Below are 13,354 nucleotides of genomic sequence, written 5' to 3' on the forward strand. Positions count from 1 at the left end.
GAGGCTAGCAGCTGTCCCCTAATTATCATTTTTCTAAGCGCATAAATAATTTAGGTTGCAATGTGGCGGATTGGAGATGGTTAAATTATAACACGATTCCATATCCCTGCTGCCTGTTCTACACGCCCCCTCCCCGGACCCCCGACAGGAACCAGTGGAAGAGAGAGAATTCTCTTCTTAACACCGTTCCTCTGCTCTTTAAGGGAAGCCTGAGCGGGGCGGGGGGGGGGGGGGGGGGGCGGGAAGAAAAAAAAAGGCTCCTTTCTGAGACGACAGTTCTGCCCTGTGCTGGGAGGTCACGGTGCAGTGTTAAGGGGCGTAAAGAAGAGAGTAAGAAATCGTAAATTATTGTTCCCCCTGAGGAGCAGTGGGGCTGGCTTGCTCTCAGCTTCTGCTTGGATTGATCTCCCCAGGCTGGGTCCCCATGTAGCACTTCGCTAAAACGATCAGGAGCTGAGAACGATCGGTCCTCCTTTCCCTCCTCCCAGCATCAGGGAAACCTCCTCCTTTTTTTTTTTTTTTTTTTTTTTCCCCTTGGCAGCTGGTACAGCATCCCCGTTCAGTGTCTGCTTTTGTGGGGAGCCCTCTGCTCGGAGAACTGCTTTTCTTGGCACCCACTTTTCTCCCTCCTCTCTCTGGGCCACCCTTCTTCTTTCCACTGGATGGGCCATGGATGCATGCACTTCAGATGGCTCAGACCCCTGGGTGCTGACGAGGTGGGACCCTCTGGACCCCTGGAGGACTCGCAGTGCTGACCACTAGCCGCGTCGCCTGAGCCCCAGCGCTGATGCTACATAGGTGAGTGGGGCTTCTGAGAGTGGGGGACGCTGGAGGCAAAGTCCTGCAGGCAGTTTAGTCTTTCTTTCCTTGCTGCAAATTACCTCCATCTGCAAAGGTAGAAATACAAAGATCTTCTCCTGCTCCCTCTGTGAAGAGATTTTCTTGGCGGGTGGGCAGCTTATTTCTGAATTTCACTTGCTTCTGTCTTGAGAACCTCTTCCCGTGTCTGAACAGTTTCTCTTGCTGGGAAGAAGGGGGGCAGACTCTTCATTTCCAGCGTATTCCTGTTTCTTTCTTAAAAATCCATTTTCATTCAATTGCCCTTGGCAACCCCCCTCCCAGCAACCAATGTCTTTGCCATCTGCCCTGAACGTGTGACATTTTCCCAAGAATGAGAATTTCTGACCTAAGTCAAATTCTACTTTTTAATATTTCCCCCACCCCCTCGTCATTCAAGTCCACATTTTAAGTCTCGTGCTGCTTTGAACAAGTGACAACCTTTAGAATTATGCAATATCCCCTCGCCGCCCCCAACCCCCCAATTGCCCATGGCTTTGGGGACCCCGAATAAAAGTTCCCGACGCCGGCGTGCCTGGGCCTTGTTTGCTGTGATCAACGCAGCGTAAATGTGTTGGGAAAAGAGAGATAAATGGCAGATGGAGTTTAGGCTGTTGAAAATAATTACATCGTCTTAGGAAACCACTTCTTCCTTTTAATATTTAATATTCTTCCCTCCCTTGCCCCACTGGAAGGAAAAGCAGAGAAAGAGCTGGACACCCCCTCTAAGCCATCCCTCTTGCCCTTCCCCCTCTTTTCTTTACTTTTGGACCGAGTCGTCTCTCTGGGTGGCTTTTGTTTCTCAAGAAGTGGGAGAAACTGGCAGAATTCCTCTTCTCCCCTCTCCTTCCTTTGAACCTAACAGCTTCATACAACAGATGCTGCTGGGGACGGCAGGGCAAGGATGGCAGGGCACGTCGATTGCTCCAGGCTCCTTCCTTAGAGGCTTCTGAGAGGTTGACCCAGGAGAAGGGCCAATTTAGAATGTCAACAGGAGGTCAGAGCACCTTCCCAGAGGCTGAACCAACAAGAGGGAAGCTTCTATCGCTCCTTTTCCCCAAAGCCCTAGGTGCTATGGAGGAATATTCTGTAGGTATCCCTGGCTCAGGGCTCCTGGCCTGTTCAGGGACAGTGACTCTAGGGCAGCCTCGCCATGTCCCGCACCTGCTCTTTCGGGGATAGCCTTCGGTTGCTTGCAGGGATCTCAGGTGCCTATAGCTGACCCCGACCTCTCCTTACCCATGTGACCCCTAGTCCCCCGTCAACACCCCAGTACCAGGCTGCAGGAAGGCCCTCCAACTCCAGAAGTCTAAGAGGCTGAGTTTATCCCTGTGTGGATACTCCGTTTTCCTCCAAGACACAGAGATCTCAGGAGATGTATCAAGATGTCACTTGGTGGCCAGGTGCAGTGACTCATGCCCGTAATCCCAACACTTTGGGAGGCCGAGGCGGGCAGATCACTTGAGGTCAGGAGATCGAGACCATCCTGGCTAACACAGTGAAACCCTGTCTCTACTAAAAATACAAAACATTATCTGGGAGTGGTGGTGGGCACCTGTATTCCCAGCTACACAGGAGGCTGAGGCAGGAGAATTACTTGAACCCGGGAGGCGGAGGTGGCAGTGAGCTGAGATCGTGCCACTGCGCTCCAGCCTGGGGGACAGAGTGAGACTCCATCTCAAAAAAAAAAAAAAAAAAAAAAAAAAAAAGATGTCACTAGGTCCAAATGCCACTTTTCCTCCACGTAAGATGGGTTCAATTCAATGCAGCCTCCCCTAAAAGAAAACAGAAGATCATTACAGGAGTCAGGAGGGAGAGGATGAATTTGACACTGAGTGAAATTACTGGCAAATGACCTGGAAAACTCGTGGACATCAAAAGCTCTGGCGAGGGTTTCATTTACTATTATTATTATCTAAAATGTTAGTGTATAGGACCAGAGGACCATCTGGTCCCAGGGCAAATGAGGGAGCTTCTATTCCAGCATCTTTCAACCCTAGCTGTCTCCACAGTGACAGACAGGCGAGAGCTCTGGGTAAGCATTTTCCGACCCCCTCAGGCAAGGCCAAGTTTGTGCAATGGATGAAGGAGGACTGACTTAGCCTCCGGGGAAGAGATCCTCCCCTCAAAGTGCAGGTCTTGGCAGGGCGTGGTGGCTCACGCCTGTAATCCCAGCACTTTTGGAGGCCAAGGTGGGTGGATCACCTGAGGTCAGGAGTTCAAGACCAGCCTGGCCAACATAGTGAAACCTCGTCTCTACTAAAAATACAAAAATTAGCCAGGCACGGTGGCAGATGCCTGTAATCCCAGCTACCCGGGAGACTGAGGCAGGAGAATTGCTTGAACCCAGGAGGCAGAGGTTGCAGTGAGCCGAGATCGTGCCATTGCACTCCAGACTGGGTCACAGAGTGAGATTCCGTCTCAAAAAAAAAAAAAAAAAAAAAAAAAAAGGTGCAGGTCTTGGCCAGTCTGGGGCTCCAATCAGCCCTGCTGAGTTAGAATCTGCATTTGAACTTGAGGCTGGATGAGTCATGAGCCAGTCAGCATCTGAGAAGCCCCGGAGGCCGCACACTCATTGGCGTGTGACCCAGGGGAGCCAGTCAGCCCTCTGTGCCTCAGTGTCCCCTGCTGACAGCAAGGATGACAATGGCATCTGGGTCTTAGCATTGCTGGGAGGCCCAGCCAGGTGATACCCAGTGCCAGGCACCTAGTAGGTGCTCACTAAATGTTGGCTACTTTCAAATTACTCTCCAGAGCGTGTGTTTAATTCCTTTTTATTATTTATTTATTTATTTATTTTGAGACAGAGTCTCGCTCTGTCGCCCAGGCTGGAGTGCAGTGGTACAATCCTGGCTGACCGCAACCTCCACCTCCTGGGTTCAAGCCGTTCTCCTGCTTCAGCTTTCCAAGTAGCTGGTACCGCAGGCGTGCACCACCACGCCCAGCTAATTGTTTGTGTATTTTTGTAGAGATGCGGTTTTGCCATGTTGCCCAGGTTGATCTTGAGCTCCTGGGCTCAAGTGATCCACCCGCGGAAGCCTCCCAAAGTGCTGGGATTACAGGAGTGAGCCGCTATGCCTGGCCTTCATTTTAGCCATTTTAAAGCAAACAATTAAACAGCAATGTACTTCGTTCACAATGTTGTACCACCATCTCTAGTTGCAGAAATTTTTCATCACCCCAAAGGGAAACCCTGTCCCCATTCGAAGTCACTCCGCATTTCCGTCTTCTGCGGCCCCTCAGTGACCACTAATCTACTTTCTGTCTCTACAGACTTTTTTCTGTTCTTCATATTTCATATAAATGAATCATACAATAGGTGGGTCTGACTTCTTTCAGACTGTGGGTCTGACTTCTTTCACTTCTGATTTCCTTTATTTTATTTTATTTTATTTTATTATTATTATTTTTTGAGACGGAGTCTCGCTCAGTCGCCCAGGCTGGAGCGCAGTGGCCGGATCTCAGCTCACTGCAAGCTCCGCCTCCCGGGTTTACGCCATTCTCCTGCCTCAGCCTCCTGTGTAGCTGGGACTACAGGCCCCCGCCACCTCGCCCGGCTAATTTTTTGTATTTTTTAGTAGAGATGGGGTTTCACCGTGTTAGCCAGGATGGTCTCGATCTCCTGACCTTGTGATCCGCCCGTCTCGGCCTCCCAAAGTGCTGGGATTACAGGCTTGAGCCACCACGCCCGGCCTATTTTATTTTATTTTTGAGACAGAGTCTTACTCTGTCGCCCAGGCTAGAGTGCAGTGGTGCCATCTCGGCTCACTGCAACCTCTGCTTCCTGGGTTCAAGCAATTCTCCTGCCTCAGCCTCCCAAGTAGCTGGAACTAAAGGCACACACCACCACACTTGGCAAATTTTTGTGTTTTTAGTAGAGTCGGGGATTCACCACGTTGGCCAGGCTGGTCTCGAACTCCTGACCTCAGGTGATCCACCTGCCTCAGCGTCCCCAAGTGCTGAAATTACAGGCATGAGCCACCACACCCAGCCTCTGATTTCTTTTTTAATTCACACTTCTTTCTTCTCCTCTACCACTTGTCTTACCCTCCATGAAATCGTCCTGGTCAGATATGAGTAACAGAACCATATTATGGACCCTACTAACTCATACATTAATTCTTGGCGAACAACACCAAAATCTTGAAGATGGTAGGCAGATACCATCTTCAGACATCTTTTTTCAGGACTCAACTCAAGGGCTACTCACTTTCTTTTCCCCAAAGGGACTACAAATTTTGGTGTCCAGTTATTTTTTTTCTCCAGGGAAACCATCACTACATTTTCTTTTGACCCCGCCAAGGGGAGGCAGGTTTTGTTTTTGCTTTGTTTTGTTTTGTTTTTGAGACAGAGTCTCACTCTGTTGCCCAGGCTGGAGTACAGTGGCACGATCTCGGCTCACTGCAACCTCCGCCTCCCGAGTTCAAGTGATTCTCCTGCCTCAGCCTCCTGAGTAGCTGGGATTACAGGGTACGTGCCACCACACCCAGCTAATTTTTTATATTTTTGGTAGAGATGGGGTTTCATCATGTTGGCCAGGCTGGTCTCGAACTCCTGACCTCAGGTGATCTGCCTGCCTTGGCCTCCCAAAATGCTGGGATTACAGGCTGAGTTATAGTGCCTGGCTGGGAGGCAGTTTTTAGGTGATTTCTCTAGAGTCTTAGGATCCGAAGGTGAATGATAATTGGATCACAGTGGTACACAGTTGGTAGTTAATAAATATTTGTTGAACAAACAAAGCAAATCAGAATTCAAAATGACCACTGCAGGCTGGGCGCAGTGGCTCACGCCTGTAATCCCAGAGCTTTGGGAGGCCAAGGTGGGAGGATTGCTTGAGTTCAGGAGTTTAAAACCAGCCTGGGCAACAGAGCAAGATCTCATTTCTATAAAACATTTTAAAATTAGCCAAGCACGGTGGCCAATGCCTGTGGTCCCAGCTCTCGGGAGGCTGAGGTGGGAGGATCGCTTGAGCCCAGGAGTTAGAGGTTGCAGGGAGTTCTGATCATGTCACTGAATCCCAGCCTGGGCAACAGAGCAAGACCCTGTATCTAAAAAAAAAAAAAAACCAACCAAAAAATGACCTCCATAATGAATTATCGCTTTAACATGTTAATATGTTGATGACACACACAGACACTGTCTCGCCAAAGAGGCGGGATGAAAGAGGGAGATGGTGAAACACCTACCAGTTGCTTAATATTGAGGAGTCAAGAATACCTAATCAGGAAAAAAATTCAAGGAGATAGAATATAAGCAACATTACCCACCCACTCCTGCCCAAGAATGACTTAAGAGAACAGATGCATGGTTTAGTTTGTGGGAGATACATTAGAGAAATACAGTCCCCGTGGGAGAAGTTTTATTTTTTTCCTGGTACTCTGTACTGTTTCCTTTTAGCTCTCCAGTGCTGATGAAGTCAAGCAAGTTTGTGAGAGAGACAGAGAGAGAGAGAGAGAGGACGGACAGGGGATAACACATGGTGTTAAGTGTCCAGGTATTTGGTTCAGTTTCAGTATTGACCTGATGCCACTGGTTTTGCCCTGCTTGGACAAGAGGAATAATTGATCCACCTTCCTTCCTTCCTTCCTTCCTTCCTTCCTTCCTTCCTTCCTCCCTTCCCTCTCTCCCTTTTCCTTCTTCCTTCCTTCTCTCCCTTTTCCTTCCTTCCTTCCTTCCCTCTCTCCCTTTTCCTTCTTCCTTCCTTCCTTCTTTCTCTCCCTTTTCCTTCCTTCCTTCCCTCTCTCCCTTTTCCTTCTTCCTTCCTTCCTTCTCTCCCTTTTCCTTCCTTCCTTCCTTCCCTCTCTCCCTTTTCCTTCTTCCTTCCTTCTCTCCCTTTTCCTTCCTTCCTTCCTTCCTTCCTTCCTTCCTTCCTTCCTTCCTTCCTTCCCTCCCTCCCTCCCTCCCTCTCTCCCTTTTCCTTCCTTCCTTCCCTCCCTGCCTTCCCTCCCTCCCTCTCTCTCTTTCTCTCTCTCTCTTTTTCTTTCTTTCTTTCTTTTCCTTCCTTCCTTCCTTTCTTACTTCCTTTCTTTTTCTTTCTTTCTCTTTCTTTCTTTCTCTTTCTTTCTTTCTTTTTCTCTTTCCCTTTCTTCCTTCCTCCCTCCCTCCCTTTGTCCATCCTTCCTTCCTTCCTTTCTTCCTTCCTTCCTTCCCTCCCTTTTCCTTCTTCCTTTCTTCCTTCCTTCTCTCCCTTTTCCTTCCTTCCTTCCCTCTCTCTCTTTTCCTTCTTCCTTCCTTCCTTCCCTCCCTTTTCTTCCTTCCTTCCTTCCTTCTCTCCCTTTTCCTTCCTTCCTTCCCTCTCTCCCTTTTCCTTCTTCCTTCCTTCTCTCCCTTTTCCTTCCTTCCTTCCTTCTCTCCCTTTTCCTTCCTTCCTTCCCTCTCTCCCTTTTCCTTCTTCCTTCCTTCTCTCCCTTTTCCTTCCTTCCTTCCCTCTCTCCCTTTTCCTTCTTCCTTCCTTCTCTTCCTTTTCCTTCCTTCCTTCCTTCCTTCCTTCCCTCTCTCCCTTTTCCTTCTTCCTTCCTTCCTTCTCTCCCTTTTCCTTCCTTCCTTCCTTCTCTCCCTCTCTCCCTTTTCCTTCCTTCCTTCTCTCCCTCCCTTCCTTCCTTCCCTCCCTCCCTCTTTCTCTCTTTCTCTATCTCTCTTTTTCTCTCTCTTTCTCTCTTTCTCTTTCTCTTTCTTTCTTTCTTTCTTTCTTTCTTTCTTTCTTTCTTTCTTTCTTTCTTTCTTTCTTTCTTTCTTTCTTTCTTTCTGTCTTTTTCTCTTTCCCTTTCTTCCTTCCTCCCTCCCTCCCTCCCTTTGTCCTTCCTTCCTTCCTTCCTTCCCTCCTTCCTTCCTCTCTCTCTTCCTTCCATCTTTCTTTTTTCTTCCCTCCTTCCTTCTCTCTCTCTCTGTGTCTCTCTCTTTTCTTTATTTTGCTCTGTCACCTAGGTTGGAATGCAATGGCTTGATCATAGCTCACTGCAGCCTCAACCTCTAGGGCTCAAGTGAACCTTCTACTTCGGTCCTTCTCATAGCTGGGACTACAGGTGTGCACCACTGCACCTGACTAATTTATTATTATTTTTTTGTTGAGATGGGGGGTCTCCCTATGACACCCAGGCTGGTCTTAAACTCCTGGCCTCAAACAATCCTCTCGCTTGAGCCTCCCAAATTGCTGGGATTACAGAGGTGAGCCACCGCAACTGGCAATCTGCCTTTCAGCAATTATATATTGAGTTCTTCCTGTTGGCCAGGCACTGTGCTAGGCTTAGAGGATTCAACAGAGAATGAAACTATCATCATAAACACAGTAATAACAATAGCAAATACTCATATTGGGGCTTACATGTGTGGGACACTGTCCTGGACATGCTGCAGAGAATTAATTATTTCATCCTCACAATGACACTGTGAAGGATGTACTTTTATTGTCCCCATTTTACAGATGAGGAAACTGGCCCAGAGAGGTGAAGTGATTTACCCAAGGTCACACAGCAGGAGGTGATTGATCCCGAATCCGAGCCCAAGCAGGCTGGTTGCAAAGACAGGGATATTTCTCTACCAACTCCTGGCAGCAACCATTGGTTGAGGAATATTCCAGGGGTAGCACCTGTGACCTGTCTGTCCCTTGCAGATGGGCCTCACTCCTGCAGCCAGAGGAACCGCAGGTCGGGAGCGGCAGGTGCTAGGGGCAGGGAGCCATGGGCAGACAGGAGGTGTGGGCACTAGTAGGATTTTCTAGAGGAGGCTTGTGAAGCAGAAATGTCTTTTGAGCTGGACCTTGGGATGGGGAGAGGGAAGGGTATTCAGGGTGGTGAAAGTCAGGGGTGTGGTCAGGATTGTCTCAGAGCATCAGCTTCATGTAGTGGGAAGTGAGGGTGGAAGGAATTCTGGGGCCACATCTTGGCACATATACGGGGCTGGCGAAAGGACTCACACTTTATTCAGCTGGCTGTGGAGAGAGTCTTTACGGCATTGACTGATGGATGAGCTGATTGCTTTTATGTTGTTGTTGTTGACTTTTTGTTTGTTTGCTTGCTTTTGATTTTTTTTTTTTGAGATGAAGTTTCGCTCTTGTCGCCCAGGCTGGAGTGCAATGGTGCGATCTCGGCTCACTGCAATCTTTGCCTCCCGGGTTCAAGCGATTCTCCTGCCTCTGCCTCCCAAGTAGCTGGGATTACAGGCGTCCGCCACCACGCCCAGCTAATTTTGTATTTTTAGTAGAGATGGGGTTTCACCATGTTGGTCAGGCTGATCTCGAACTCTTGACCTCAAATGATCCACCCACCTTGGCCTCCCAGAGTGCTGGGATTACAGGCATCAGCCACCACGCCTGGCCAGGACTCACACTTTATTCAACTGGCTGTGGGGAGTCTTTAGGGGACTGACTGGCTAATGGATGAGCTCATTATTTATGATGAACTGGAGGAGACAAGATTCAGGGTGGGATGAGTGTGGCCTACGGCAAGTGGGAGGGGAAGGACAAGAGAACATCGCCAGCTCTGATGATGAGTAGAATGTGGAAATGAAGGAAAGAGAGAAGGAAGGAACCCCACAGTATCTGGGGTGATCGATTCCACTGCATTTGGGGTTTCTTGCAAATGTGACCTCCAGAGGGCTCCCGTGAACACCTGAGTCAGCCACATCCCTCATCTCCTTAGAGCCTTCAGTGGCTCCCACCTCATGCAGAGCAAAAGTCAAAGTTCTCCCTATGGCCCACAAGACCCTGCACCATCTGTGCCCCTCACCTCCCTGCCCTCACCTCCTGCCCCCTCACTCACTGTGCTCCAGCCACACTGGCCTCTGCGCCGTTCCTTGAACACATCAGTCACGCGGTCAGCCATAGCGCCTTCGCAGAGGCCTTTTCCTCTGCCGTGGAACGCTCTTCCCACAGACACCCTCATGCATCCACCCTCATCCTCATCTCCCTTCAGGTCTTTACTCAAATATTTCTTTCTCAGTGAGGCCATTCTGGCCACTTTACCTAAATGACAGTCAGCTTCCCCTTCCCCCTCCTCCTCTACCGTTTTCTTTTCTGTCTGACGTTCTGTCTATTTCATGAGTTTTTCCTCTTTCTTGTCCATCTCCTTCATTAGAATGCCAGCTCCAGGAGGGACTTTTGTCTCTGCTATTCATGCCTTAGTCCCCAGTGTTGAGAACAGTGCCTGGCATACAGTAGGTGCTCAATAAATATTGCTGGATGAATGAATGAATGACGAATGGATGCATGAGTGATGGGGAGGACAACAGAGCCACGAAGTGAAGTTGGGAGGAAGAATTCAGCTTGAGATCCAGCCCAACAGCCTGCACCCCCGGGGATCTCCTCCCCTCCTTCCCCCGTCCTGTAGCCTCACTCCGTGTCCTGGGGCTGCGCAACCATCCAGCAATCCTGGGCGATCTGTTCATCTCGGTGGGAGGGTGCGTGTTTGTCTCACCGCACCGTGATCACACCGTCCAGCTGGTGAAGAAGAACGTGGGTGGAACACGAGACCAGCTGTGACATGGTTTATTCTCACCAGGGAATGAACACTTCCAGCCACACTCGGGGCTATGCTGGCTTGCTGGTCTCAGCTTCCGTTCAACCTTGGCCATCTGGCCTGGCGTTTTATTTAGCTCTGTTCTCATGTATGTGGGGCAGTTCTGGAGTTTTGCCCCAAGTGATGAGAGCTCTTCTTGGCCCCAGCTTTACTTTTTCTTTCATCTTGCTGGTTGCTTGTCTATGCAAAGTTGGGGCGGGAGGGGTTCCACCCTGTGCGAGATGGGGAAGCTCCGGGTTGTGGCCAGAATGAGCATAAAAAACCTTTGTATCTAACTATTGATGCTATCTCTACTTGCTGGTGCCTATATCCATTTATTGATGCCTATATCTACCTATTGATGCCTATATCCACTTATTGGCGGCTATATCCATTTATTGATGTCTATATCCTCTTATTGGGCCTGTAGCTATTTATTGATACCTATACCCACCTATTGGTGCCTATATTCAGTTACTGATGCTATGTCTGCTTATTGATGACTATATCTACTTTTTGGTGCCTGCGGCTACTTATTGATGCTATGCCTACTTATTGAGCCCTATATCCACTTATTCATGCCTATATCTAGTTACTGGTGCCTATGTTTATTTATTGAGGCCTGTATCTATTTATTGGTGCCTATGTCTACTTATTGGTTCCTGTATCCATGCATTGGTGCCTATATCCATTTATTGATATTTATATCCTCTTATTGGTGCCTGTAGCTACTTACTGATGTCTCTAACCACTTGTTGGTGCCTATATCGACTTATTGATGCCTATATCTACTTACTGATGCCTGTATCTATTTACTGATGTCTATATCCACTTATTGGTGTCTGTAGCTACTTATTGATGCTTATGCCTACTTATTGGTGTCTACATCTACTTATTGGTGCCTATGTCCACTTATTGGTGTCTATAGCTACTTACTGGGGCCTACATCTTTTTTTTTTTTTTTTTTTTTTTTGAGACACAGTCTCGCTGTGTCACCCAGGCTGCAGTGCAGTGGTGTGATCCCTGCTCACTGCAACCTCCACCTCCTGGGTTCAAGTGATTCTCCTGCCTCAGCCTCCTAAGTAGCTGGGACTACAGGTGTGTGCCACCATACCTGGCTAATTTTTTTTGTTTGCATTTTTAGTAGAGATGGGGTTCCACCATATTGCCCGAGCTGGTCTCAAACTCCTGAGCTCAGGCAATCCGCCTGCCTCGGCCTCCTAAAGTGCTGGGATTACAGGTGTAAGCCACCGCGCCTGGCCGTGCCTACATCTATTGATTCATGCCTATATTCACTTACTGGTGCTTATACCCACTTAATGATGCCTATATCTACTTATTGGTATTTATATTCAATTATTGGTGCCTATAACTACTTATTGATACCTGTATTCACTTATTAATTCTTTTTTTTTTTTTTTGAGACAGAGTCTCGCTCTGTCACCCAGGCTAGAGTGCAATGGCACGATCTTGGCTCACTGCAACCTCCACCTCCCAGGTTCAAGCGATTCTCCTGGCTCAGCCTCCTGAGTAGCTGAGATTACAGGCATGCACCACCACGCCCAGCTAATTTTTGTATTTTTAGTAGAGATGGGGTTTCACACATTGGCCAGACTGGTCTTGAACTTCTGACCTCAAGTGATCTGCCCACCTTGGCCTCCCAAAGTGCTGGGATTACAGGCGTGAGCTACCGCGCCCGGCCAGAATTTCCTCCCTCTCTCTCAGCCTGAATAACTTCTTATTGTGTGTGTGCACCACCCACATCATTTTTTTTTTTTTTTTTTTTTTTTGAGATGAAGTCTCGCTTTTGTCCCCCAGGCTGGAGTGCAATGGTGCGATCTTGGCTCACTGCAACCTCTGTCTCCCGGGTTCAAGTGATTCTCCTGCCTCAGCCTCCCGAGTAGCTGGGATTACAGGTGTGCACCATCACGCCTGGCTAATTTTTGTGTTTTTAGTAGAGATGGGGTTTCTCCATGTTGGCCAGGCTGGTCTTGAACTCCTGACCTCAGGTGATCCACCCCCCTTGGCCTCCCAACGTGCTGGGATTGCAGGCGTGAGCCCCCACACCCGGCCGCACCACATGTTTTTGTTTATCCATCCCGCTGTCAATGCACATTTGGGTTGTTTCCTGGTTCTGAGTTTTCAATTCTAGGAAGATCCTTATCAGTTGCTCCACACCTGGGTCCCTACCGTGGAGAGTGTTTGTTCAGGGCCTGGAAATCGCTTTTACTCTCAGCCAAATAAAACATCATCCGGAAGGTGACGAATGCATCTGAAGGTCGATTACAAATGACATTTAGATGATCTTCATCCCGGCGCCTCCTTAGGAGCCGTTAGAATCCACGGTCTGCTGAATTTCACACTCTGCGGCCTAGAACTTGGGAGGGGAGACCATTTCCCTGGGTCTTAGCAACCCTAGTTTTGTCCAGGGCTGGATTAAGATGTTTAATTGGTGGAGCTCTTAGCACACAGAGAAACGCAGGATCAAATGACAAGTGGAAGAGAGAGGATCAAGGCCAGAGAGAGAGAGAGAGAACAAGAGAGAGGAGGGGAGGAGATGTGATTTCAAACATAGATGTGTTTTTAAGCTGCTTTTATTTATTTATTAAAAAATTTTCTTTAGACAGTCTTGTTCTGTTGCCCAGGCTGCAACGTAGGGGCACAATCTCGGCTCACCGTAACCTCTGCCTCCCAGGCTCAAGCGATTCTCCTGCTTTGGCCTCCCGAGTAGCTGGGATTATAGGTGCCTGCCACCACACCCGGCTAATTTTTGTATTTTGTATTTTTAGTAGAGACCGAGTTTCACCCTGATGGCCAGGCTGGTCTTGAACTCCTGACCCCAAGTGATCTGCCTGCGTCGGCCTCCCAAAGTGTTTAAGCTACTTTTAAAGCAACACTTCTGTGCTCTCAACCAGGACTCCACACCTGTGTATATTCCACTCGAATGCAACCCCCCCGAAGTGCTGGGATTTCAGCCACCTCACCCAGCCTTACACTCTTCCACAGAGCAATTCCACCTCTGGGGA

At 48.7% G+C, this 13,354-nt stretch overlaps 1 protein-coding gene across 10 annotated transcripts in view; it reads left to right on the plus strand.

Moving 5' to 3' along the window:
• Positions 1-273: 273 nt before the first annotated feature.
• The window catches only part of CACNA1A (calcium voltage-gated channel subunit alpha1 A), a 429,355-nt gene continuing 416,274 nt past the window's right edge, over positions 274-13,354 (plus strand). For 8 of the 10 annotated variants that reach the window (XM_073016883.1, XM_073016879.1, XM_073016877.1 and 5 more), the window contains exon 1: positions 275-798. Coding sequence is in view for 1 of the 10 variants with exons in the window: in XM_073016886.1 (XP_072872987.1) it covers positions 788-798 (11 nt within the window). In the remaining 9 variants the exon portion in view is untranslated. Of the gene's footprint in view, positions 799-13,354 lie in introns of all 10 variants that reach the window. The other 2 variants (XM_073016887.1, XM_073016884.1) reach the window with 2 other exon arrangements.

This window comes from Chlorocebus sabaeus, chromosome 6 (assembly GCF_047675955.1).
Source record: "Chlorocebus sabaeus isolate Y175 chromosome 6, mChlSab1.0.hap1, whole genome shotgun sequence".
NCBI lineage: Eukaryota > Metazoa > Chordata > Mammalia > Primates > Cercopithecidae > Chlorocebus > Chlorocebus sabaeus.